This window comes from Ipomoea triloba, chromosome 1, assembly GCF_003576645.1.
Source record: "Ipomoea triloba cultivar NCNSP0323 chromosome 1, ASM357664v1".
NCBI classification, from domain to species: domain Eukaryota; kingdom Viridiplantae; phylum Streptophyta; class Magnoliopsida; order Solanales; family Convolvulaceae; genus Ipomoea; species Ipomoea triloba.
Window position 1 is genome coordinate 2257947 of NC_044916.1, and position 27932 is coordinate 2285878.

The following is a 27932-nucleotide window of genomic DNA, read 5'->3' on the forward strand; positions in this document are numbered from 1 at the left end:
CCACTCGGTCGGTCCGCATCCACCACTCTACACTCCGTCGACAACCACTCGGTCGGTCCGCATCCACCACTCTACACTCCGTCGACAACCACTCGGTCGGTCCGCATCAACCACTCTACACTCCGTCAACAACCACTCGGTCGGCCTATTATCATCCTACGGGCGACTTATTGCCACCCTACGGGCAGCCTACTAAGGAGCTAGGAGATTCCGAATTATAGGAATCATTTGAGCTCCCCGAAGATTCTAATCGTTTGCAATGCTCGAGGCGACAAGTGATGGCATTTTGTGAGTAATTGCTCTGCCACCTCGAGCACGTCACGGAGATCCTGCAGAGCGACTGTTCAAGGTAACCAATGCCGACATGACACGTCAGACCATCCGCATGTCATCCGTTGAGTACTCACGTGACCTGCTTAGTATAAATAGGGGGATCACACCCCTCATTGGGGAGGGAGAACTCATCAGTACTAGACTAATACACTTGCGATTTGATCATCATCTTTCCCTTGCTTACTTTTTATTACTGTTCGTCACTCGTAGAGCGATATAGCTTCGAACCGTTCAGTCGTCGACCGGTGACCCACCGAGCGACATCCTTCACCACCCGTAGCACACGTATTCGTAGCGTAATCGTAGACCCCGTTTACATTAACGCTATCATTGGCGCCGTCTGTGGGGACCGGACAAGTCACTTCGTCTATCCCGTTATTTTTCTTTCTTCTCNGTCGACCGGTGACCCACCGAGCGACATCCTTCACCACCCGTAGCACACGTATTCGTAGCGTAATCGTAGACCCCGTTTACATTAACGCTATCAGCTAGTTATAAAAAACTGTTTGGTAAATTAGTTGTTTACTAGTAGCTGATTGAATGTAAAATGACATTTAAGGATATTATTATTATTATTATTATTATAGAATAACAAACACACCACCCATTTAAAAGTAAATCTCATTGATTTTAAAGGATAAAATATTCAATATACCCATTGTTTTCAACCAGCTGATATAAAAAGCTACATTCATTAGCTTTTCAATTTTCAGCTTATTGGTCCAATAAGCTAAGACCAATAAGCCATTTACCAAACACTTCAAAATAGCTTATTGATTGGTCAAAAAGCTAAACTTGGTCAAATAAGCTAAAATTTGGCTTATAAGCCAATAACCAAACACCCCCATTATCTAACTATAGATGAGATTTACTTTCAATAATTTTTTTTTATAGTTTTAGATTCAAGTCTCATCTCAATCAAGGACGGCATAATTTGTTGAATAGATATTATAGATATGTTAGAGCGTACTAAAAAAAACAACTAATAAATGTGAGTGACAATAACTAACTCTTATCATCTACGAGGCATGACTCGTGAGCATGAAGTACGTGAACGTATTATTTGCATGAGGGAGTAAAATGCATTAAAAATATAGAGTTAATACCTCCAATGGTCCTCTGTGTATTAGCGATTTACCAACTGTGATCCCTCGACTTTTAAACGACCACGCGTCGTCCTCCATGTTTTTAAAATTAACCACCCGTGGTCCTCCGTTAGATTTGCTGTGAAATGGACGTTAAATGGGAGGTTAAAAAACATGGAGGACGACTCGTGGTCGTTTAAAAGTCGAGAGACCACAACTGGTAAATCGCTAATACTCGGAGGACCATTGGAGGTATTAACTCTAAAAATATATATATATAAATCAAATCATGAATTTTGTGAATCAATCTTATACTATAAGAGAAACTACAGTAGTTGTTTTTCCTAAGTTTTTTAGGAAATCTTACCTTATGTGGAGGAGAGAAAAGTTTTAGGGACTATCTGCAAGGCATTGGTATTTTGTGGGGCCCGCGGGAGAGAGAAAGTGGAAAAAAGAATTGTCACATTGCGCGTTTCGCGAACATACAACGCCCAGCCAACTGGCGCTTTGAGTTGCTCAGTCTTTTTCTCTCTTTTTGCGTCATACCTGATTTTCTCTCTCTCTCTCTCTCAATTGGCACATCAAAAACCACCAAAAAAAAACTACTAATATTGAACATAAGGATTACAGTTAATTAAGATATACTCCCTCCGTCCCATTTTATGTGTCTAGTTTGGTTAACGATGCTTAAATGAAGTTATTTTAAATTCAACTTTTCATAATTTTAAGTTTAATATTAGTATGCAAAATTTATATATTTAGAAATTACACTAAAAATACTATTAAACACAAAAGATCAAATTTAAAAATAAATAAAAATAATAAAAAAAATAAACAAAAAAAGAATTGATTTGACTAATAAATAATAAGTAAAACAGATAAAATAAGACAGAGTGAGCCAGTTTTTACGTCGTTGAAACATGAACTGTCGTTACCATTCAAACATGACAGGGGAGGAAGGCTGGGTTGGTTTTTGTTGTTGTTGTTTTCTTTTCTTCTTTTTTTTTCTTTTTTAAACAATTGTTTTATTTAAAATTATTAAAATAAAATTTAAAATATTATTTTTTGAATTCAATAACCGTTACGTCCGTATTTTAGCCGATAAAGAGGTTATTTTGGATTGAATTGCATGAATTTGTGTTACTCAAAAATTCAATTATAATTTTTTTTTTTTTTAAAAAATGTGATGGCCTAATTACACTTTGATGTGTAGTTGGAAGTTAAATGACATATTTGATCCTTATTTTTAAATTTTATTAACTAATAATAAATTAAATATTATTAGTTACAATTTAATTCTTTTTAATATTTAATTTATTATCTTTCAAAAAAAATAATAAATTAAATATTAAAAAGAATTAAATTGTAACCAAGTCAAACATGCTTTGAGTGAACAACGTACGACGCCTAAGGCTGTCAGCTACTGGAGAAAGAAAGCAATGGAGAAGATCGGAAAACGATTCCAAGGGAAAGTGGCAATCGTCACAGCTTCAACTCAAGGCATCGGCTTCAGCATCGCCGAGCGGATTGGCGGCGAGGGGGCCGCCATTGCCATCTCTTCTCGCAAGCAGGTTAAATTTATTTAAAAAACAAAAAACAAAATTCTTGACATTTATCTGAAAGTTAACAGACTTTAACTTCTGAGTGATTTTACCAAAGATACAAACTTTATTAATGTTGGTGGTACAAATCTTGTATGGGTCATTTTCAAGGTTTGGTTTGGGGGTTTTAGCTTTTGTTCAGGTTGGGAATTTGGAATTTTTGTGACTTGAGGAAGGTACTATGATGTTTGTGGTTTGCAGAAAAATGTGGATGAAGCAGTTGAGAAACTGAGGAGGAAAGGCATTGAAGTGTTGGGAGTAGTATGCCACGTGTCAAATGCAGAGCATAGGAAGAATTTGGTAGGGAGAACAGTGCAGGTAATTCTTGGTTGTTGAATCCAAATCCATTTTTATAATTCTGCTGCATTTTTGTAATGAATTGTGGTTTAGATTTCTTGCAATCCAATGCAGAAATTATCCTCTAGATGTGGTGATGGGTTGAGAGAGTGTTATTTGATATCTTTAATCGAAGGGTTTGAATCCTACTGAGAACGGGGTCACTGAGAGACTTTGACTGATAAGAGGAGATGAAAACTTCTTGTGCACAAAGTGTATGAACCTGGGGACTGACGGGGTGACTCGTGATTTACTTCCTCCAGCCCACTTGGACAGGGGCATTAGGGGCTTAGGATTAGTTTGACGCAAGCCAGGATATGAATAGGCTCGGGAAGACAGAAGACATGGCAGCGGCCACCGCCAGATGCTGCTTATATAACTGGAGAAACCTTGGTAGTTGCTGGAGGAATGCCTTCCAGACTCTGAGATCCTTTTTGCAGTCTTTGGTTTACAAAGCACTGTTTCTATGACCCAAAACTCACTTATTTTCCACCTTGTTATGACATAATCACAATGCCATGAAATAGGGATTCCAATCCCTCAATTGTTAAAGTGAACATTATTGGCCCTTAAATGTTTCATAAGGTGATGGTTTTGGCCTCTCGCAAATAGAAACCGTTAAGTTCATAGGATTCAAGATATAGTCTAACAAAACAAACCACTAATACCCCTCCGAAAGACTGAAAGAGGTGAGTAAATGGATGAAACATGAGTTTGCCAACACCCTTTGAGCTCAAGCTATTATATAGGAGAGGGTCCCACCACCCAAAAAAAAAAAAACACTGATGATGTGGAGAGAAAAAAGGGTACAGTAATAAGCACAAAAAGCAGCTCAATAAAAAATAAAAATATTTACACGAGGCAGGCTAAAGGAAAAATTGTGAATGATATCAGCAGCTCAATGCAAACACTGCATGGCTAAACTCAGGCAGGAACAGATCTATGGGGTCACCATTACAGCAAAAAGTGATGGATCAACCCATTCTTCTTCACTCTCCATGCCATTTTATACACACTTCCAAATCCTCAGAGCTCTGGCTTTTCCCAACATTGCTATCGCTTTTTCAGCCATATCTGATGAGATCTAAATCGAGGTTCAAGATGGTTTTCTGCAGATCTATACAGGAATTACATCATCACTTTGGGCATCTTCGCATGTCAAGATTAGTCCTTCGGTGTAGGTCGGGACTATGCATTGCATCCATTGACAGCCCACCGAAACAGCTTCTCTCGGTGGAACTATCATCAGCACGTTATCATGGCGCCTCACGACCCCCATTACACTCACCGTGCTTCCTTCCTTGATGTATCTGTCATACGAGGAGCAGTCTTTTCAGAAACCCACACCATTTTTAGAATCTGGTTAGTCATTAGACGCAAAAACCAGAGAGAGAGCGATCGTGGTTGCTTACCCTTCTTTGAGGCGCATTACACGGTCATCACTTGAGAGGCTTCGATCTGCAAGCCACTGCAAGAAATTTGGAGACGAATCCCTGTTGCTCTTTGTCATGTCAGCAACGGTTGATGATTTCACGAATGGAGCAACCTTAGCTCCATGGCCCGCCTTCACTAGAGCCCTTAATCCAGTCCGGTAGTCTGATATATAGAAGTCAGCCACGTATCTCTGTTTGAGAAGAAACAGAAATACATGATCTACCAGAAAGCGTTTGGATAATGACTCGAGAGTTGCCAAAGAAAGAAGATAATAAAGCCATCAAATGAGTACAACAACTAACCTCAGAATGCCTTAGTCCCCATGTGAAGAAGCAGTGCCTAGACTTTGCGGATTTTGCACCCAACGCTCTGTATTCATACAATTCTGTTGACGCATATACGCATCTTGGTATCCTCTGGAAAGAAGCTTCGAGAGGGATACTGCCACAGGTGACAATCTACAGAAAAACACTAGGGTGATCAATAAATAAGCTTCATAAATGTCATTAAGTGTAAAATGTTAGCAATTTGCATAGATAAATACTCATGACTAAGTCCAAGCTCCACTGGAAATAACTATTGCTGAAAAAAAAAACACATTCACATCGAGACCTTTGAGGTTATGCAGAAACCAAATTACTGAAAGCTTCAAATCCCTAAGAAACCATTTCCTAAAAGATCAGTTTACTAATGTCATTTAGGCACGAGAAGTTTGAAATCAAGTGCTGGAAAAGAGTATACACCACCAATTGGCTAAGATGCGACCACTCGATCTCTTCATTTTCTCCCAATTTCCCTGCCAACAGCACATCTGATTTCACTAGTCATTAAATTAGTTCTACTTGAGGATGCTACGAATGTGCAACAAAAACACCACAAAACTACAAAGCAAGGCTTGCACCTACAAAAAAAACACTATCATATGCATCTTGATAAGGATATAACTCCTTTTAACCATTATAGTAATAGGTTCTTCACTTTTTATTGTTAAACCAACACAACTCTAGAACTTTACACAGCTACGTAAGACTAGCAACTAACAGAATTCCAGCCAGCCCGTAAAAATTTACAGCCTATAAGTTATTACTACCATAGAGTAAAAGCTTCATAAGCAGAACCCACCACTCCACTAGGCCAGCAGGCATCCATTTTACAATCAAAACATATTATGGGATCGTACCAAATATTTGCATATGGTATCACAATCCACAATATACATACACCCCACCCCCAAGGGGAAGTACAAGAATCCCAAACTACCATAATGGTATCTTGCCTAACCTAATGTGCAGGCAGCCTAATTCCAACAAAAACTAAAATAAAAAATAAAAAATTCAGTTATAGGCAAGAATCAGGATTGCCACTAGACCATGAATCACAACAGAGTCTTTATCTTCTTTTTTTTTTTAAATAGAAATTAGTAAATTACACTACATTACAGAGAAGTCCATTTTTGTCATGAACTACCAACATCATAGATTAGTGTCTGCCATGCTCTAAGGTGGCTTATTCACTTATGTTCAGGAAAGCAAGTATTATTTATATTACCTTAAAATAAAAATATACAGAAGAGTAACATAAGCAGAGAACTAGAATAAAAGAATCCGACCACAAATTTCTAATAATTTGCTAAAACAAACAAGTTGAACTCTCGTGCTGTCAGCTATTGGCAACCTAATCTAGTTTAGCTACTTGTGGTCTTTGTTGGCTAGTTTAGTAAAGCCACTCAGGTAGTGGTTGCGGTTTCTCGTCATTCAAAAAAAAAAAAAAGAATTTGGACAAAAATTTCTAATAATTTGCTAAAAACAAACAAGTTGAACTCTCGGGGCTGTCAGCTATGGGCAACCTAATTTAATTTAGCTACTCATGGTCTTTGCTGGCTAGTTTAGTAATGCCACTCGAGTAGTGGTTGCAGTTTCCTACTGGACACAAATTTCTAATAATTTTCTAAAACACACATAGATATGCATACATGCATACATACAACATTCTTGTGCGTATGAGAGAGTGAAATTACCCCAGTGACCTTGATGTACTGTCCATCAATGGCACCTCTAAGCTCAGCATTAGGATGTCTTTTCAGAAAGCCCAGCAAGCTTCGTTCTTTAAACGCCACATTCCATATAAACAACACCACCAACGGCGCTAAAACTCCGGCGAGGGCAATGAGGACAATCGCCTTCTTCACCGCAACCATCAAGAAGGCTCCGACTACCAGAGCCATTAAAAGCACCACTAGAAACGCCCACGTGGCGAGCTTCGACACTCTAAACCCTAGCTTCGTCTGCTCGCTCAACCTAGTAACCGCCGCGCCGTACTGCACTTTGGTGGACGGAACGGCGGGGGGCTCGAGGTGGCCGGAGCGGCGGCCGGCGCCCAGTGGGCCAGAGGTGATGAGCCCGGTGGGCTGAATGGGCGTCATGATTGGGCCCGAAAACGAAGAAGACGATGATTTCTTCGGGATCGGGCCGGAGTTATTGGATTTATGAGGAAGCTCCCCCGAGTTCGGGCCGGATCTGACGTGGACACTGCTCTGCAACTGCTGCGAAGACGATGAAGCTCTCGATAAGGCCTTCAGCACGGGCGGCCCGTTGATCTCTCCGCTCGAGAAATCCACTCCGTACATTTTCCCTAGCTCGCCGGACTTCTTCACGTCGCCGCCGGTGTACGGCGCCGCGCGCGACGCCATTGCCGGACCTCGATCCTTCGGCGCCTGCTCCGGCCTGCCGGAAACGTACAGTCCATTGCTCAACTGGTGCGACCCGGTCCGAGAACCCATTTTCGCGAAAAAAAGGTCCGAGAATCCAATGCTGCAGATAGATATAGAGAGAGAAACGAAGAGATATAGAGAGAGTGGGAGTGAGAGTGAGAGAGTAGGCGAAAGAGAAAGGTAAAGAGAGAGGGGGTTAGGTGTGAAAAGACTAAAAAGGGTCCGGAAAAGTAGCTAATGACACCCGTATCCCTATCTTTTAAGCCGCAGAATCTGGCGCTGAAATTAGTTTTAAGTTGTTAATAACGAACTGTGGGATGCTTCGCGCGGTTAAGAATTTCCACCTTTGCCCTTGTACATTGCCGTTATTTCCGCTTTTGTCCTTTCCAACTTTCCCTGTTTTTCTTCACAAATTTTGAATGTCTGTGTCGGTGGCGATTTTGCACTTTTTTGGAATTAATGAATTATGATGGGGCCCGCTTTGTGAATGATAGATAAATCTCTTTTGTTCCTAAAAAGAAAAACAAATCATATCATATAATATGAAAAATTATTACTCCGTAATTAAGAATGAAAAAGATATCTTCATTTTAAATTGTTAACAAATATGGAGTATGGCGTGTTTGGCAAATGATTGATAGCTGATTGAATTAATTAGTTTAAGATTTTAGTTGATTGTCTCAATAAATTAATGGGATAAGTCATTTTACCAAAGATAAAGTAGCTTTTGACCATTCAAATCGGTTAAAATTAGCTTATCAGCTATGTTATGGATTGTATTTTATTTTATTCTTTGAAATTTATAGGGTTTTAGAGTATTATGTTGAGTGTATTTGTACCTTTTTTTTTTTAGCAATTTATAAAGATTTTGTTATCTAAATAGATTTATATAATCGCTAGAAATCTTGTGATTAAGTGGCATGAAGTGATTCTCCTAAGTGGGAAATCATTGGTTTGAGTCCTATTGGAAGTATAGAAGGCAATTTGTCTAGAGAAAATTCAGAAGCCATTTATGCACCTAAAAACTAAAAACACAAGCGGACATTTTTTCCTCAAAATCCACAGATGCCCTAAAAGACATTCATCTTTCTAAATAATATATTTTTCTTTTAAAAAGTCAAGTATGAAAATAGTCTAACAACAATATAAATGTGTTTGTGTAATAAGTTGCAGCATTAACATGTACATTATGTTTACTTTATATATAGTCATCTAAATAGAATTATATAGTTTTATCTAATACAATGAGTTAGGCTGTCTATTTTTTTTTTGTATAATGAGTTTATTTATCCACATCGTTAATACAATATTCATCTATCTCTACATCATCACAATATAAATTAAAATAATAAAATCGAGAAAAAATTAAAATATTTGTGTAACTTTTTTCTTCTCGTTGTTTAAAAAAAATCTTAAGAGATGTTGTGAAGCCAGAGGATACTTTGCAACATTCCTCTCTCATTCCATATCAACAAGTTTCCTCATTCCTCTCTATGATTCTACATGGAGGACATTTTCAGTTTTCCCCTCAAAATACACATTAAATATATCCATCTTTCTAAAATAATAAAATTATATAAAAGTCAATTATCATAATATTCTAACAACAATACAAATGTGTTTGTGTAATACGTTACAATATTAACATATACATTATGTTTACTTTATTATATACACTTATACATTCTTTTTTTATTTTTTATTTTACTCTTATTATTGTTTTTTCTTTTTCTTTTTTTTTTCCTAAGTTGTTAGCGTTGTTAAATAATAACTTATACATTGCATTTATTTTTTTGAACAATTACAAATTCTTTTCAAATTTGCATTTCTTCTTTAGTCATGATGCGTTAATTATTTTTATTGTCATTTTCTATTTATAATTTTACTACTTTAATTTTCTAATACAAATTTATTCAATTACGTAATACAAGCATAATGCTACTAATCAAATAGCATAATGCCACTATACAAGAAAATTTTCGATAATTCTAACTCTAATATAATTGTGCCAACATGCATTAAATGAAGTAACATGTTTAGGCTTATAACAATGACAAATAAACTCTTTGATGTGATCGGAGATGGATGATGTTTTGACATCTAATTAATTCACAAATATCAAGGTCCAAACTATGATTTCTTTCAAGATCATAATCAATCATTATACCATTAATCATAATCCACATTATTAGACGGACTACTAATATAAAGTTATTTTTCATATATTAAATGCTCAATTTTAATATACTAAATGTTTATTTTTAGTATCTGATTTTTGAGTATACTATATAAAAATGAACATTTAGTAGGTTGAAAATGAAAATAACCCATAATAATTTGCCAATCACAATTATACCAAACAAAAACTTTATTATTGTATATTTGTTCTTGATAGACCCAGAGCCCTTGCTACAACAAATGGGCCATGAATTGGGCCTTTTAGCAGGCCATTTGAACAAAAGGGTTGGGCCTGGCCCAACACCTGGCTACAAGGCTTTGATATGGGCCATATAATCAATACCATGGAGTTGACATTTGATAAGGACAAGACAAAAAGCAGCTTTAAGTGAAGGGCATGGACCTGCACCAACAACTTGCTTGTTAACATGGCAAAACTCAACCTTTGGAAAGCAACATGAATGAACAATACTTGTTCATGAAATTTCTCATTAAGATAGGCATAGTATATATACACGAATACACTGTATGAGAAAGATTTCGATAATTCTTACTCTCGTGGGAAGAAAATATGGGAAATATTATTTTACATACTTTATTAGTTTTTACATCTCGCAAGGTGAGATTAATTTAATTAATTTCAGTTGGATTTCATATGGGAAGTGCTCTCTTGATGATGCTATACAATGAAATATTTTGATAGTTCTTACTTCCATATAGCAATGTCTAAAACAAGATGGAGGTAATATATTGGGTACTGTACTGTATCATTATCTGCAAGACAAGACTAATTTAGTTGAACTTTAGTTGGGTCTTATACAGGAATAGCTCTTCCAATGATGCTATACAGAGAAAGATTTTGATAGTTCCTACTCCAATATAACCATGTCGAAAGAAAATGGAGGTAATATCTTGCATATTGTACCAGTATCCGCATCTTGCAAGATAAGACTAATTTAGTTGAATTTTAACTGGGTCTCATACGAGGAATGAAGATTCTCCCAATATTGTTGTTGCATATATCTCATTTTTGCTTTGGAAGGAGGAATTGAAGAATTTTGCATAAGTGTGTGCATGTATAGTATTAATGTGTTGTTTATTGGGATATACCAAAGACCTAAGTTAGCAATATGGCATTATGCTACTTTGATGTTGGTCCCCTACCATTTTCATATGGTGTAAAGGCCATACCAATAACCAATTTTCCAAAGGAGGAATATGTCTTCTCCACCATGAATGGTATGGTATATTGATATCCATTATCCTATTTGTAAATTGTTAACAATTCCAAAGATGAGAACTTTTAAGTGGTTGATTATAGTTTATATAGGAGAATATGGAAGAGAATCTGCTAAGTAGGAGAGACTAGCATGGAGTTTGATTCCCATTTCCAAGATTCCAAATGAAAGATTGAATGAATTGACATTGCTCTTGCCCACAAGTCTCTCTCTTTCAACTAGTGTTACCTGGAAACTTCTGCAATATCGAATCGATATAATATCTTATATTTGACGATATTTTAGAGATAGCAAGAGAAATATACAATACCTTAAAATACAAGATACAATTGTATGATTTTTCTTTTGTTTACTATGTAATATTCTTTTAATAATATATTATTCTCAACACTATAGAAACGTAAATATAGATTTAAAAAAATTGAAACGAACATATCATTTGCACATAAATTTTTATAATAAATATATATACCTTATCATGGTTGATCACTAAAATCCCAACCCACCCTTATTATATGGAAGAGTGGGTTGGCCCAACAAATTCAACCCATTTTAGTATCTCTAATTCATGAATTTAGAATGGCTAACATTCATGGGATTACTAATCGAAAAATAAATGATGCCCTGTGAAAATTATGGTATCGGCCGATTTAAAAAAAAAAAAAAAAAGTAGGGTTATGTGCGGGAGAACGAACTTATAACTATGGATGATCACAATTCGGTTCGAACTGAAACGAAACCTAAAAGGTTATGGTTTTAAAGCTGTCAACTACGGTTCCAAACTGAAAAAAAAAAATTAAAAATAAAAATTAATTCTTAAATTTAGACTATTTTAAAAATACAAAAAATATTTTTTTTCTAAAAAGAAAAAAAAAGTTCAAACCGGAATAGCAACTTAAAAAGTTTCAGTTCTGATTTATCAATCATTTCTCGGAACCGTGAACCTGCGGTTTGAAACATGAATCGAACCATGGTCATACTTATAACTATCTACTTAAAATCATAAATATGCTAAAATTAAAAATCGTTTAAAATTAGACCAAATGATGATATTAGCTCCACTTATTAGGTATTACTAAAAAAAAAAAAAAAAAAAAAAAAAAAAAAAAAGGGAACTTATAACTATCTACCTAAGATCATAAATTGATGCCAAAATCACAAACCATTTAAAATTAGACCAAAAGAAGATATCACCCCTTTTTGTTTTTACCATTGACATGATTGAATTTCGGGGTTTCAATAAAATTAGATAATGTGATTTGATGTTAAACGGACTTAAACCATAGAGTTTCTTGAAGTGACAATGGTCCATATTTAATAAAGAAAAGAAAAGGAAAAATTTTCCAAAGTTTAGAAAAAACCCAAAAGACTATACACACACAGCAGAAGATTAGCAGAGCACTTAAAGTGCAAGAAAATGTGGCCACTTTGCAACGTTGCATTGATTGATTCAGAGGGAAACAGGGGAAGTCGGAGTTGGATTCGCTCCAAAAGCACTCTCTCTCTCTCTAAGCAACCAAGAATTCACGAGACCTCCCTGAAATGTCTGCTTTGAATTCATCTTTCTCTGCCAAGCAACCCAACTTTTAGTAGTTACCATCAGATCATTAGCTAAAGACACTGCATTTTCATCTTCTTCTGTTTTCCCCTTTTCTGGGTTTTTGTTTTTGTTTTTTTTTTTTTTTGTCTGGTCGCCATGAAGCCTCATACCCACTCTTATCTCCATCAATTCTTCAAGTTTTTCATGGGATTTTCGGCCTGCAACAATAGAGGTTTCTGACATGGAGCCAAGGATTTGATGTTTCCTCTTCTGCTTCAGATGCTGCAGCTTCAATCCTTGTTTTGGCGGTGTTTTCGGGTCGTGTTCTTGATGACAACCTCGGAGTCTTTCGTGGGAACATATGTTTCTGAATCAGTTCATGCATTTCTTGAAATCAATTCACACTTTCAGAAGGAAATCCCCTTCTGATTGTGGGTTTTGGCTGCAGAGAATAATAAAAATCTGATCTTTTTTTTTTTGGTTTGTGTATTTATTCTGTTTTTGGGTTATAAAGATTGCTAGTTCTTTCTTCAATGGGTGGCTATTGCTTCAATCCATTTCGGCTTCGATTGTGGAAGAGCAAAGGATTGGCAATCCCACCACCTTCATCAGCAAGAAGCCATCAGCAGATGAATTCTTCTGCAGACATGGAGACTATGGACAAGAGGAGGTTTGATAGCTTGGAATCATGGTCTATGATCCTGGAATCGGATAATGTTGAAACGTGGGAGGCGTCGAAGGAGGATCAGGAGGAATGGACAGCTGATCTGTCTCAGTTGTTCATAGGGAACAAGTTTGCCTCTGGTGCCCACAGCAGGATTTACAGAGGGATTTATAAGCAGAGAGCTGTGGCTGTGAAAATGGTGAGAATTCCCACTCACAGGGAGGAGACTCGAGCCCGGCTCGAACAGCAGTTCAAGTCCGAAGTCGCCCTCCTCTCCCGCCTCTACCATCCCAACATTGTCCAGGTATAAACGTGCAGTCTCGCTGTCAGTTTAAACGCATAAACGCATTTGTCCAATCAGGTTAAAAACGTTTGTCCAATCAGGTTAAACGCGTTTGTTCTGTCAGTTTGAACGTATTTTTAGTGTGCTGTGTGTAGTGTTGGGCTTAGATTGTCTGACAAATTCTTAAACCTGTAGTCTCACTATGAGGTTAAACGTGTTTGAATGTGTTTGTTTTGACCGCTTATACGTGATTTTAGTGTGCCATGTGTAGTGTTGGGCTTTGTTTATTTGACAATCCTTAAGTGTGTAGTCTTACTGTCAGCTTAAACATGCTTTTAGTGTGATGTGTGTAGTGCTGGGCTTAGGTTGTCTGACATTTCATTAAATGTGTAGTCTCACGGTTAGTTTAAACGTGTAAAACAGGGCGTTTGGTTGAGAGGAGGGAATTAGGGGGGAAAAGAATTGTAATTCGGTGGAATTGCAATTCAATGAATAAAGTAGGAATTGAAATTACAGTGTTTGGTATGCAGAAATAATAGTACAGGGAATTGAAAAGTAAAAAGCGACAAAAGGACTAAAATGCCCTTATGTAATAGTAATAGTAATAGTAATAGTAATAGTAATAGTAATAGTAATAGTAATTTCAAATAATAATAATAATAATAATAATAATAATAATAATAATTCTTTCAAAATAATAATAATAATAATAATAATAATAATAATTATTATTATTTCAAATTTAAAAAAAAAAAAAAAAGACAAAGGGTATGGGAGGAGGGGTAAAATTGTCTTTACACCAACAAATTGCCCCTCCTCTCCACTGAATTGCAATTCATGGGGGGTACCCCATGAATTGCAATTCCTCATTTGGAGGGAATTGCAATTCTGCAGAATTGTAATTCCCTCCAACTAAACAGTGTAGTTTTGGAATTCACGGAATTACAATTCAATGAATTGCAATTCCCCCCAAACTACATCCAACCAAACAGGTCATTAGTGTGTTGTGTGTAGTATTGGGCTTAGGCTACAATTCTATCAACGTGTAGTCTCATTGTGAGTTTAAACGTGTTTGTAGTGTGGTGTGTGTGGTGTTGGGCTAAGATTGTGCGGGGGATTCCTTAAACGTGTAGTCTCACTATAAGTCAGCGTTATGTGCAGTTCATCGCGGCGTGCAAGAAGCCACCAGTGTACTGCATAATCACAGAGTACATGTCACAAGGGACACTGAGGATGTACCTGAACAAGAAAGAGCCATACTCACTGTCGACCGAGACGATCCTGAGGCTGGCACTGGACATATCGCGGGGGATGGAGTACCTGCATTCGCAGGGCGTGATTCACAGGGATCTCAAGTCGAGCAACTTGTTGCTGAACGACGAGATGCGCGTTAAGGTGGCGGATTTCGGGACCTCGTGCCTCGAGACGCAGTGCCACGAGGCCAAAGGGAACATGGGGACTTATAGGTGGATGGCTCCTGAGATGATCAAGGAGAAGTCTTATACTCGGAAAGTTGATGTCTACAGTTTTGGCATTGTGCTGTGGGAGCTCACCACTTCTTTGCTCCCTTTCCAGGGCATGACTCCTGTCCAGGCTGCTTTTGCTGTTGCTGAAAAGGTTACATTCTTAAACCCCAAAACCTTATTTTCTGCTAATTGTCCACAAAAGACAAAATACTCTCGCCCCTAGAGCCTCCATATCCTGGCCCAACAGGACATTGGAGGGGTAAATCATGTTATTTTCTGCTAAATTGCCCACAAAAGACGAAATTTCCTGTCCCTAGAGCCTCCACACCCCGGCCCGACAGGATATTGGAAGGGGGTAAATCACGTGACTCAACAGCCTAATTGGTGGGACAACCATTGTATGGTGCCCACAAGAAACCCACCTTATTTTCCGCTAAATTTATCGTTTTGTTTCATGTTTTAGCTGCTAATTTCCACTAAGAAAGCTGATCAGACTTCAGACCATACCTGCAGAAATAACAGCTTAAGAACATAACATGCTTTGATCCTGTTTAACAGCTAACTCCATGTTAAGAATGTTGATTCATTAATCTGCATTCTGCAACATGTTTTTCTGCTAAATCATTCATACTCCTAGCTTATAACACCGTGTTTAACAGCTAATCCGTGTTAGGAATGTCGATTCAGTAGACCATACCTACTTAATAACAGTTTAAGAAATAGGAACAGAACAGCATTCTAGGTTTTACTAAACTGCAGACATCCTAGCCAACAAGATGCTGTTAAGAATGTTGCCCGAGTACCTTTAGTCTGATGGCATCACTGTTCCTTTCCATAAGGAAGGTTTCAGGGTTCCAGTCATGTCCTAATCAGGGTTAGCATATCTGTTGAACAGATACTATGAATAGGTTAACAGATCCATTCGAGAATGTTGCTCCATTAGACCATATATACCTACTTAAGAACAGATTAGGAACAGAACAGCATTTACTAAACTGCAGATATATCCTAAGCCCTAACTTTTTTTTTAGTACTACTGACTCTATTACAATGCAGTATCTGTTCATAACTGCATCCTAAGCCCTAACTAACAACAAATGATGTTAACAATGTTGCTTAAAAACACAACAGATGATCACATCTCCTTACTGTGATTGTTGCAGAACGAGCGGCCGCCTTTGCCTGCAAGTTGCCAGCCAGCGTTAGCGCACCTTATAAAGCGCTGCTGGGCAGCCAACCCCTCGAAGAGGCCCGATTTCACAGACATAGTCTCTGCGCTGGAGAAGTACGACGAGTGTGTCAAGGAAGGGCTCCCGCTCACCCTCCACTCGGGGCTAGTCAGCAGAAACGCCATCGTTGAACGCTTGAAAGGCTGCATTTCCACCAGTTCATCCATACCTGTACATGTCTGACTCTTCTCTTAACAATAATATTATAAAGCTGTATATACACTCCTCCATGTTAAGTCTCAGATAAAACTATGAATGGCTTTCTGGTGGCAATCTTCATACAACAGATACATGCAGTTTCATATATATGTGTGTATGTGTGTATATATGTGCTGCAACCACCAGACCATTCCTAGGAATTATATATGCACTAATGTCATGATTATAAGCTATTCATTGTACATTTTGTTAAGTTAATTGCATGTTGGGAACCACTTTCACTTCAAGATTTCAGCCTTTTTTTTTTTTTGAAAATAGAAGAAGCTGCACTTGTACAAGTATAATGAGGGATCGGATAAGAATATGAATTTCTTGATTAAAGAATAAAATAAAAGGAACCAGATGATACAATATCAGTTTTGTCGTTTCGGGGTAAGGTAGATAGTAATCTTTGAGTGGGTCTTTGTTGACCGCCTGAATGTCTTTGGGTAAAAATAAAATAAAACAAGCAAGATGATACAATATTGGCGATTTTATAGCTCTGTGATAAGGCAAATAGTAACCTTTGAGTGAGTCTTTACTGAATGACTTCGAGTTAAAATAAAATAAAAGGAGCAAGTGATATAATATTGACAATTTTATGACTTTGTGTTAAGTTAGATAGTAACCTTTTTGAGTTTTGAGTGAGTACTCTTTAATTTGTTGACAATATTTATTTGTCTTCGGGTTAGGATAAAATAAAAGGAGCAAGATGATACACTATCAACAATTTTATGGCTTCATACGACGATAGATAGTTCTCTTTCAAGAGTCTTTGTTCTTAACATACATGTTTTCAAGTTGAAATAAAATAAAAGGAGCAAGGTGATACAACATCAACAATTGTATGGTTTAGGGCTAAAGGTAACGTAAATATATAGTAACATTTAAATGAGTCTCTAGTGACAGTTTCAGCACGTTTTTATGTTAAAATAGAACAAAATGAAGCAAGTTAGATAATACAATATCAATCAGTTTATGGGTTCAAGCTAAGACAGACAGTAACTTTTGAGTGAGTCTTTGTTGACAATTTCAACATGTAACTATAACACACCGACACGACAAACACACCTACAACAATAGTTTATTGAACTTAATACATTTAAAGCGAATATTTCATTTAAATTTTGAATCGTAAGGGGTAGAAAGTAGAAATTTATGATTGGAATGTAACAATGTCAACCTTAAAGTCTTGCTGGTCTTCCAGGTCAAGGTTGTCATCATGGGAAGACAGGGATGCGAAATTTCATACTAGACTTAGTAAGAACTTTTGACTATTTCTTTTCTAAAAAACGCATGTCATAATCCCCTGCTTGCAATCAATCTATAATGATGTTTTAATTGACTATTTCCCTCTGAAAAATTGCTTGAAAATCAAAACACGTTATGAATATATAGTAACGTCTTTAGGAGAGAGTTGTCTAAGCGAAACTCGACTAAATTAATCATATCTCACATCATTGGAAATGCATATCTTTTCTTGTAAAATTTATAAGCCATTGGGATTCAAAATGAGTAGAGTATTTTTAAATTTAATCAAAAAGTTGATTCTAGTTGACTGATTGAGAAAATTGAAAAAGAAATTATAAGTTTATAATACTAGGAGAGAGAGAGCGCATTCAATACTGACAATAGAATTAAGTACACTATTCAAAATTAATTTTAAATATTACTCAAATAGATGGAAACAATGTTTTTTTTTTTGTTTTTTTTTCTCATGTAAAATTGGTTTGAGAAGAAATAGGAAAAACAAATTGCAAGTGTGTATTGGGCGCACCTGCTACACATTGCTAGGCGTGTAAACATCAAATTATTTTTTTCTTTTCTTTTTTGCTGTTAGCTTCTCTTTTCTTTTCTTTTCTTTTTTTCTCAATTTTTTTTTCTCTCCCTCTTCTCTCTTTCGGACATGTAGTAAGACAAAAACCAACTCAAAAACCCAACAAATGAGATTGCTTAAAAAAAATGCAATCCCGGTATGAAATATTATAACTTGAGACAATTCAATCAACACAAGAATTCACTTCCCAACGAACATAGTTAATATAGCATACCCGGTCCCTACTTTGCAACTCTCATATAGCATTTAGCAACGAGCATGCAATAGTGTAATCTCACATGCCATTTATCGTGTATCTTCCGAGTACCGACTAAAGAATTAATAAAAGTCACGTGAAGATAATATATATTATTAGGACAAAAATCTTTTTTTTTTCTTTTATGCATACTTTTTTATTTTTCAATATTGTAAGACTAACTCAGATTCGGACCATTTTGAATATTTTTCTAATGTTAATGAAATGAAAGCTTGGCCGTTCAAATATGTTAGGTGGTGGCATTCCACCGGTCATTTTCAGACCTCAGAAAGGTGCCAATAAAACCACATATTGGCTTTTACTTCAACAGTTCAACTTAATGCCCTGTTTGGACTTCAAGAAATTTGGTTTACACGTTCCTTGCTTGGACCAAATCAAAGCCAAACTTCATTTGCTATAGTTCATATTACAACTACCTTTCTTGGATATAGGTGGATGATGGATGGATGGATCTTTGTTCCTTAGTGAACAATCAAATTTGGGTAGGTTGTTGTTTGTGACGGAATGAAATCGGTTCAGTGAGATGTATCGATTTTGAAAATATCATTATAATATATTCGATCACTCTTTTAAACTTAGTATGTATCAGTTTTGAAATTACAATTATAGCCTATTTGGTCACTCTTTTAAACTCTAGTCATGACTTGCAAACCATACATGAAAGGTCAACCGCATTAGGAAAACTATGTGTGATAGACTTGGCCAAGAAAATAGTAGAAAGAATAAAAACCGTGACTTTTTTTGTACGATAATCATACTCCACCCACTTGATCTCCTTTTTGAGACCATATTCAGCCACTCTTATTTTATTGCATGGTGTCCAAGACTATTCAATAACTGAGATGTATCGATTTTGAAATTTCTATTTGACCATTATAATATATTCCGTCACTCTTGTTTTATTGCATAGTGTTGACTAGTATTTAGTTTACGAAGTATTTGTTGCTATTCTGTTTATTTTTAGTATATTATATCATTTTTGCAATATATTCTGACTTAATAGGAGTTGACAGTTAATAAGTAAGCGTTGATAGTTTACTTTCAGTAGGTAAACATTTATTGTTAAACCGTGTTCTCATTTGAACTCCCTCTATATATACTAGCCAACCCTCCAACAATCCAACATACATAAGGCATAACTAAGGGAAAATAACACTAAAAAAAAAAACTTAAGGGGGGTGTTTGGTTGGATGGATGGATCTTTGTTCCTTAGTGAATCAAATTTGGGTAGGTTGTTATATTCAATCACTCTTTTAAACTTAGTATGTATCAATTTTGAAATTACCATTATAGTCTATTTGCTCACTCTTTTAAACCCTAGACATGACTTGCAAATCATACATGAGAGGTAACCCGCATTAGGAAGACCAAGTGTGACGGACTTGAGTACTTGACCGAGAAAATGTTAGGATGAATCAAAATTGTGAGTTTCTTTGTACGAGAATCATGCTCCGCTCACTTGATCCCATTTTCGAAACCATATTCGGCCACTATCGTTTTATTGCATGGTGTCCAAGACTATTCAGTAACTGAGATGTGTCAGTTCTGAAATTTCTATTCAACCATTATAATATATTCCGTCACTCTTGTTTTATTGCATGGTGTCGACTAGTATTCGGTTTACCAAGTATTTGTTGCTATTCTGTTTATTTTTAGTATATTATGTCATTGTTGTAATATATTCTGACTTAATAGGGGTTGACAGTTAATAAGTGTTTGATAATTTACTTTCATTAAGTTAACATTTACCGTAAAACCTTGTTCTCATTTAAACTCCCTCTGTATATACTAACCAACCTCTGTAAAATCTCGTGGTATGCCAACAATCCAACATACATAAGGCATAATTAAGGGAAAATAACACTTTTTATTCCTAAATTATAGAAAAAAAATTAGTGACAACAAGTGTAATTGAAGAACGAAAAGTGTTATTTCTTTATAATTCAATACAAAAATCCTAATATTGCAAAACTAAGTGACACCAAGTAAATCGCATTAAAAAGAACTAGTGTTGCAAAAGGCGTTAGGTGCTAGTCCAGCACCTAGGCAGGAGTAATCCATGTTTATTGTCTCCACATTTTCAACTCAGAGTTAGGAGTTGTTAGACTACTATAGTTCCCCAAATCAGTCAACTACATATATTATATGGTTAGTTGAATAGAACTAATGTTGCAAAAGGCGCTAGGTGCTAGTCCGGCGCCTAGGCAGGAGTAATCCATGTTTATCGTCTCCACATTTTCGACTCAGAGTTAGGAGTTGTGAGACTACTATAATTCCCCAAATTAGTCAACTACATATATTAGATGGTTAGTTGAATACATGGTTAAAGAAATATAGAAGATGAGTAACCGAACAGGCAAAAAAAACACTCGAATACATGGTTAGAGAAATATAGAAGATGAGTAACCGAACAGGCAAAGAACCACTAGGTTGGTCGACTAACTAAAAGCTACCTAGGACTGGTCGCATATGCAACAAGTTGGCATTCTATTACAAGAATTGTACTTCACATACTCATGTCTCCATTCAAGCATATGTCCATTATTGTAAAGCCGATTAAGGTATGTAACAAAGCTTCAAATTAGGCAGATAATTGCCAAGAACGAAACGACAGACGCCGCATGTCGTACTCCGTACCAATCACCAGACAATGTTTAACGGCCACTGTTTGGACGTGAAGATGAGCCACATCTTTCTGCAAATCCAAGGAATTTTTGTCGAAATTTTCATCAATAATTTTAGTTATAATACGGATTAACAATTTCCCCTTTTCTTTAAATCCCAAACCGACCAATAACTCCGTGGCTCATCCACAGCCGGAAGTTCAATTTTTTTTTCCCTTTCAAGACTGGCCGGCGGGGGCGGNAATTTTTTTTTCCCTTTCAAGACTGGCCGGCGGGGGCGGCGCCACCGCCGTTGACATTTTCAGACAGGTCATGGATGACAGAAGCCTTCACATACAGTCCAAAAATGGCAAATTCCCAACTGTATTCGCCTTAAAGACGAATTCCCAACCAAGTAAAATGCAGCTGTCAATGAATGAATGAATGCAAAAATGGATTCACAGATTCAGGGAAAGTTCATCAAAACTCTAAAAAAAAAAGATTTATTCAAAGAAAATTTCTTTTTTTTTTTTTTTGCTTCAGAGTTGTAAGCACAGCACAGTAACAGAAGATTGATGAAATCATGAAATCATGAAAGTACTAAAATGGTGATCATTCAAAACAAAACAGGGTATATTTTACACTGGGTGAAAGGGTATTTTACAGACACCCTAAAAAAAGAAGAAGGGGGGAGGAGAAGAAGAAGGAGATCACCATGGCACTAAGAGAGAAAACAGAATAAAGCTTTGAACTTTGAAGAGACTTTCTTCAGGCCCAAACACCCCAAATTCTTTCTCCAAGAAAGCTAACAAATCTCCTAACAGCACCTCTCTCCTCACCATAACCATCTTCTTCTTCGCCTCGGGTGGTGCTAATAGGGCTCTCCTGATTCTCCTCCCCCGGGACCAACTCACCGGATTCATCATCCTCATTCAGACCCACCTCAGGCTTCTTCAACTCACTCCCAGAATCTTTATTAGCCTTCCTTCTTTCTCTCCTGCTCTTCTCTTTCTTGCTCTGCAGCCCATCTTCATAGGCATCTATGACTTGGTGAATGAGCTGCCGGTTGGGGGAGGAATCCCACCTCACCCAGAAGCTCATGTAGCAGTTGAAGCAGTAGCAGTTGAAGGAAGGAGGGTGGCCTGAGAAGGAGGAGGAAGAGGTGGTGGTGGTTTTCCTAGTGGCAGAGAAATTCCCAGAAGGGCAAGAGATAAGATAAGCCAAAGCTTCCTGGTCTTCTGGAGATAGAGCAGCAGTGATGGCCAAGATTGCTGCTGGCAAGAAAGCTAGCTTGTCTGAAACCAATGGTGGAGATGGATGAACTGTGTTCTTCCTGTAGAGCTTCTTCATGGCTGATGACGATGATGAGAGAGAGAGAGAGAGAAGGGGTTGAAGTTGTCTAAAGAGATAAATGAATGGGGAGATTTTAGGGTTTGGGAAGTTTAAAAGAGATGATTTTGGGGGCAGAATGAAGGGTTGATAACATTGGGTGGCTCTAGCCTATGAAGCAGTGCATGGCAGACTTTTGGGTCAGCACTTATGTAGGGCAGTAGGGCACAGTCTGATTAATTATCAAAACTTCTTTCCCAGATTCTCACCTTTCAAAGTCTAGCTTTGAAATTTGAACTTTCAAGTCATGTAATCCCTAGGAAACTGTAAATTATCATTAAAAAATAGATTACAATAACCTTATTCCTAGTTGGGCCATTTCATATTCTAAATGGGCTTGGACAGTTGGGCCCAATAGGCTAACCTTATATTGCTATAAGTCTATAACCTCCCCAGGATCACACACTGATAAAGATAGAAACTTTTGAAGCAAAAAACCGATAGTTAGACCATGGACCTGGTTCCACATTGTGTCCATTTACATACTGAATGTTCACAATTTTAATTGTGAACATTCAGTATGTAAATTGTAAAATTGTGAATATTCAGTATGTAAATTGTGTATTTTGAACTCGGGTCCACAGAATAATTTGCCACAAAAAAACATAAAAACAAGTCATCAGACACTTTCACAATTGTAGTTGGCAAAAGAAGGATTCTTCCATTGATTCTGTAAACAAATTCAATCAGAGTAAGATGAAAATAGTTCTCTCACTGCACAAGAGGTGTGTGTAAACCTACAAGATTTAGAAGATGTAAGTTCAAGCCGTGCCATGATAATCTTCGGCTGTTTGCTTCATATCATCTAGTTGTGCAATGACACATTCCAGTTTTTGAGAACAGATTTCGTTAGATATTCTTGGGACATAGTCGCACTTCTCAAAAGGACGATACTCACAGGCACTTTTGATTTCTTCTCGCAATGTCACCTGAATGTCCTATTGTCAAACAAATTACTGGGATCTCAGGTATCAAGTAGAATGCAACCTCAAACTGTTCAAGAATGTTCAATAAATACAGCAAATCACGGCATAAAAGACCACAGATAAGGCTGTATTTCTCATTAGCCACTAGACTTGTCAGCACCAAAAAACAAACAATGATTAGTATACCATTCAGACACGCTTAACACTTGTCAGCGCCAATGATCAGTATGCCACTCAGACACGCTTAACAAATACGTGAACAGAGTAATAAACAGCCGGCATTGGCATTGGCATTGACATTGACACAATGTTCATGGGAGAAAAGAAGTTCAATATGAGAAAGAACAATATTACAGAATGAAAACATCTTATATTCTGATGTCTATAATTACTAATCATGGAGTTATTCAGATTCATAATTTTTCAATATATGTAAGTTGACACCACCTGCTGGACATAGTTCCACTTCATATATAGAAACAAGTAATTGCTAAACGTCTATAACTTTGGGGGAAACACCAGCCAAGTTACTTAGGTTGTTGACCTAGTAACCATAAGGTTACAAATTTGACTCTCAGCGGGGGCGGACTATTGGCCTACTTTGTTTGAGTCAGTCAGTTATGGACAATCTAAACCGGTTTAACTCCATCTTTTGCCAGCTAGAATCACACTTTGTTTCAGTCAGTCAGTTATGGACAATCTAAACCGGTTTAACTCCATCTTTTGCCAGCTAGAATCACAAGGCGAGGTGGGGTTTATCCAATGCACACCCTCAATAGTGGCTGCGGGTTTCCCATGTCATCCAAAATGTCTATAACTTTTCTTAATCCCCCCTTTCTCCTTTTTTCTTCAGATATTATCTCTTGTAAACCACACAGTCTGATATATTATCTTAACAAAAATCACATTCAAGCTCAAGATTCCACACTACAATAAAATAGCAACTTTCAACACAATTTCTGAGGCAATTTCAACACAATTTTTGGGGAAGAATTAAGCGAAGAATGTTTTCATACCTTGATGAGTTGCATGAACTCGCTGCAGTGATTGTTAATAAGATCCTTTCTGGGGCCGCTAGGGTTCGCCAATTCCTCCATCACTCCTCCAGTGAGCTCCAAAACAGTAATTATCCTCTGCAATTACAATCACCGACTTGTTACCACACATTCTAACCCCTGTTTTCTGCCATTTTCAGTATGAAGGTTGTGCATTACCTTCTCAACATTCTGAAGCCGTTGCAATGAGGTGTTCTGGATTTGTGAATCCATCGTGCTCTGTAACAAGGACCAAACCAAAATTATGAGCAAAATTTGTAAGAATAATGCTTTCTTCCCCAAATTTGTCGAAACACCAACTATTATACAAAAATTTCGATAATCCTTTCATTTTCCACAGTAGCCATTGCATGGGTAACTCATTAACCTCCGCAACTCAAAAATCATATTTTAGTGAATAAAATTTAGTGAATTGATAACAAATCTTTAAAAAATAAATGGAAACTCTACCTCAGACGCATGCGAATTAGGGTTTCGGAATTACGAGGGATCAGTAATCACTCATCAGTGTCGGAGAACAAGTCTTTAAAAAAAAAAAATATATATATATATATATATATATATATATATATATATAGGTTGGTTTTCAGATGCAAACCTCCCTTACCATGCAAACTTCAGTACTAACCATAGATTTGTGGTGATCTAATGACTTACAATTAATTAGGATAATCGCACCTTTTACTATTAAACTGAATACATGGGGGTATGTCCGGCAATGCCCTGTTCCTTTTTAATTTTAATACTATTCTATACGATCCTTCTGGTAGTTGAACTCCTATCTTTGCGGTAGTGAGTTTTGATTGGGAAACGACTACAAGAGGCCAAAAAACAAAAAAAAAAAAACCATGCACGAAGTAAAAAAATAAATAAATAAATTATGTATATAATATAATATAATATTCATAACCCATAAGATCAAAAGCAAATAAATAAAAATCCAAGGATCTTAGGACTGGTTCAGACTATATTAACCAATAAATAAAAATGAATTGTGTATTTTTTTTTACTAGCCTATATAGCATTTGTAGTTTTTTTTTCTTGGGTAAACACATGCAGATGCGATTGCTTATTATTTCTTTAGAAGTTAATTATTTCATATGATGCTTGCATTTCTTAAAGTACTTAAGTGATTGCAAGTTCTCTAGCTCTCATCACACTTAAATTAAATTTCGCAAAAAAATAAAAACCATGCACGAAGTAAAAAAAAATAAAATTATGTATATAATATAATATAATATTCATAACTCATAAGATCAAAAGCAAATAAATAAAAACCCAAGGATCTTAGGACTGGTTCAGACTATATTAAACAATAAATAAAAATGAAAAACACAAACCCTGAATGCACACTGTAATTATTCAAAACACATTAAGATGATTAAAAACACAATAGAATGATTCCAAAATCTACAGTGCAAACAACTGCACGTGCCTCCAAAATAAAGGTGCAAATCATTAACACCCATAAATCGTGTCCTAGTCTAATCGTAATAATAATGCTGAACTACATAGCAATTCCCCAAAAAGCATCCCACCCCATAGCCTCCAACTGTTCTGATTCCACTAGGAAGCATTGCCCGATCTTAAACGCCCATACTGTGCAACACGCGTGGAAATTGCATCCTTATGCACATTTTTTGCTGACATAATAATGTTGTGCATGTATCGCTTCCGAAGATTTAGAATCTGCCATGTATCCCCTTTTACCAACCCATAGTCCAATTCAGCACACCGTTGTCCAGTGAACAACTCCATATGACACATGGTATAAATTCCAGAGTCATGCTTATTAGATGTGACCTGCCAACCCATCTGCAACCTCTTGGGTTCCAAGTTTCAGACCAAAACAGCACGAAAGGGGTGGCCATTGAGCTCTAGGAACGAGGCAAGCAAGTCAATCTGCAAAGATAACCAAACACATGCATTTTATAACATACCAGTGTATAAATTCCATTCTCCAACATGCACCCCACACTAGAAGAGCACGACTATAAGAAATACCATATTATCAGGTGTTTTCCCATATCTCTGTTTGTTAGACAACCGAGACGAGCAGTTATCTATAATATCAAACCTTCGATTCTTTGTGCAGACGATCATAACATAATAGTGTCCACGGTCAATAATAGGGAAAACAAACTGCGAGTGAGAAAACATTAATCTTAACAAAGCAATGTTGCAAACCATCCAGAATGCATGGATGTGCACTCACCTGTTACGTGTGGTAAACTTACCAAGTCTATACAACTCCAACCAACATATTTTGATGACCGGAGATCTGCATTAAGGCGTTTCGAGAACCAATTTAGCCTTTCGTCACGGTCAGCAGTAGCAGAGATCACCGTGCCTTGTTGTTTCCACAAAAACCACGTTTGTAAGGTGAACCATATAGAACTTTAATCGGTAGTTCTGTTTTTTATAAGAACGTACCGTAGTGGATAACGATGCAAACAAGCGCGACGGCATGCCCCATCTCCTTGTTTCTACCGGTGCATTCAACAGACTAGACCATGCATCAACGACTGCAGCAGAAACATGTGTGCCTTGTTGCAAAGTCCGAAAGTCCCGCCATAGTGCATTCTGTCCATGTTGCAAAGTCCGAAAGTCCCGCCATAGTGCATTCTGTCCATGGTGCAAAGTCCGAAAGTCCCGCCATAGTGCATTCTGTCCATGGTACGAGAACAATACCTCACCACTGGGAAAGTAAACACCCTCCCATGGTTAGTGGTCCCACAAATAGAAATACAAGTGCAATGCATTCCAAAATACACTTACAAATCAGCCATACAAGTGCAATGCATTCCAAAATACACTTACAAATCAGCCTGGGAGTTGTCAAAAACCCAATCCCATAGGACGGTACACGCCTGGGAGTTGTCAAAAACCCAATCCCATAGGACGGTACACACTTCAACTAGCGTAGAGCTCAAATAACCCGTGAGCATTTGGGGGCTGGTGTTCAGCGGTGATTTTCCCTTACGGTCACAAGGTACCAACTTTAATTCCCCCGACAATGCACTATGTGAGCCCCCCAAACGAATGGTAGCCTGCAATAAGATCATTGTCACTAATCTGTGTTTTGAACCCCAACAAATACATTGTTTAAGTTTTGTGATTAACCTGTGGTGGAGGGGTAACATACCCCCTTGCAATGGTCGAAACGTCAGCACAATTGAAGTTTGTCTGTTCCTGCGATAACCCTAAGCTAAAAGTAGGAGCGTCCATCAATGACTTCCCCCTTTGCGCAGCCTGTTCAGCTTGCTCTAGCGCTAGTATATTATCTGGGTTATCCCAAAAATCATCATCGAATTGGTCAGACGTTAGGCTAGGATCATGTGCTACTCCAGGCTTCAAAGCCATTAAATTCTGGGCATTCTCAAACACAGAATGGAATAACTCAGAATCTTGAGCTAGTTTTGGTGATTGATGCAATAGCTCAATAATGTCTTGGACTGCTGAATGAAGAATTGTTTTTTTCTCCTCCAACCTGTCAACAAGAGACTAACAACACAGAGGAATGCATGTTAAACCCAACTTTGTAAGACAAAGTAATGTATAATAAACCGTA

General features: G+C 37.1%; 5 protein-coding genes across 6 annotated transcripts in view; 2 read left to right on the forward strand and 3 right to left on the reverse strand.

The window, feature by feature from the left end:
* The window catches only part of LOC116027221 (sterol 3-beta-glucosyltransferase UGT80B1), a 713221-nt gene that overhangs the window by 583202 nt on the left and 102087 nt on the right, over positions 1–27932 (forward strand). The window lies entirely within an intron of this gene.
* LOC116027305 (uncharacterized membrane protein At1g16860-like) lies at positions 4161–7644 on the reverse strand. Its single transcript, XM_031268856.1, has 4 exons — positions 6807–7644; positions 5092–5247; positions 4768–4979; positions 4161–4665 (listed from the first exon to the last, which is right to left on the reverse strand). Exons 1-4 carry the CDS (start codon positions 7566–7568, stop codon positions 4473–4475), a joined length of 1323 nt encoding a protein of 440 aa, XP_031124716.1. The 5' UTR covers positions 7569–7644; the 3' UTR covers positions 4161–4472.
* On the forward strand, positions 12344–16498 carry LOC116027430 (serine/threonine/tyrosine-protein kinase HT1). The gene is made up of 3 exons (XM_031269064.1): positions 12344–13423; positions 14564–15019; positions 16032–16498. Exons 1-3 carry the CDS (start codon positions 12989–12991, stop codon positions 16278–16280), a joined length of 1140 nt encoding a protein of 379 aa, XP_031124924.1. The 5' UTR covers positions 12344–12988; the 3' UTR covers positions 16281–16498.
* On the reverse strand, positions 21576–22599 carry LOC116027688. The gene has a single exon (XM_031269409.1). It carries the CDS (start codon positions 22339–22341, stop codon positions 21760–21762), a length of 582 nt encoding a protein of 193 aa, XP_031125269.1. The 5' UTR covers positions 22342–22599; the 3' UTR covers positions 21576–21759.
* On the reverse strand, positions 22987–24913 carry LOC116027860 (mediator of RNA polymerase II transcription subunit 11-like). Its single transcript, XM_031269630.1, has 4 exons — positions 24812–24913; positions 24521–24580; positions 24323–24439; positions 22987–23318 (listed from the first exon to the last, which is right to left on the reverse strand). Exons 2-4 carry the CDS (start codon positions 24572–24574, stop codon positions 23142–23144), a joined length of 348 nt encoding a protein of 115 aa, XP_031125490.1. The 5' UTR covers positions 24575–24580; positions 24812–24913; the 3' UTR covers positions 22987–23141.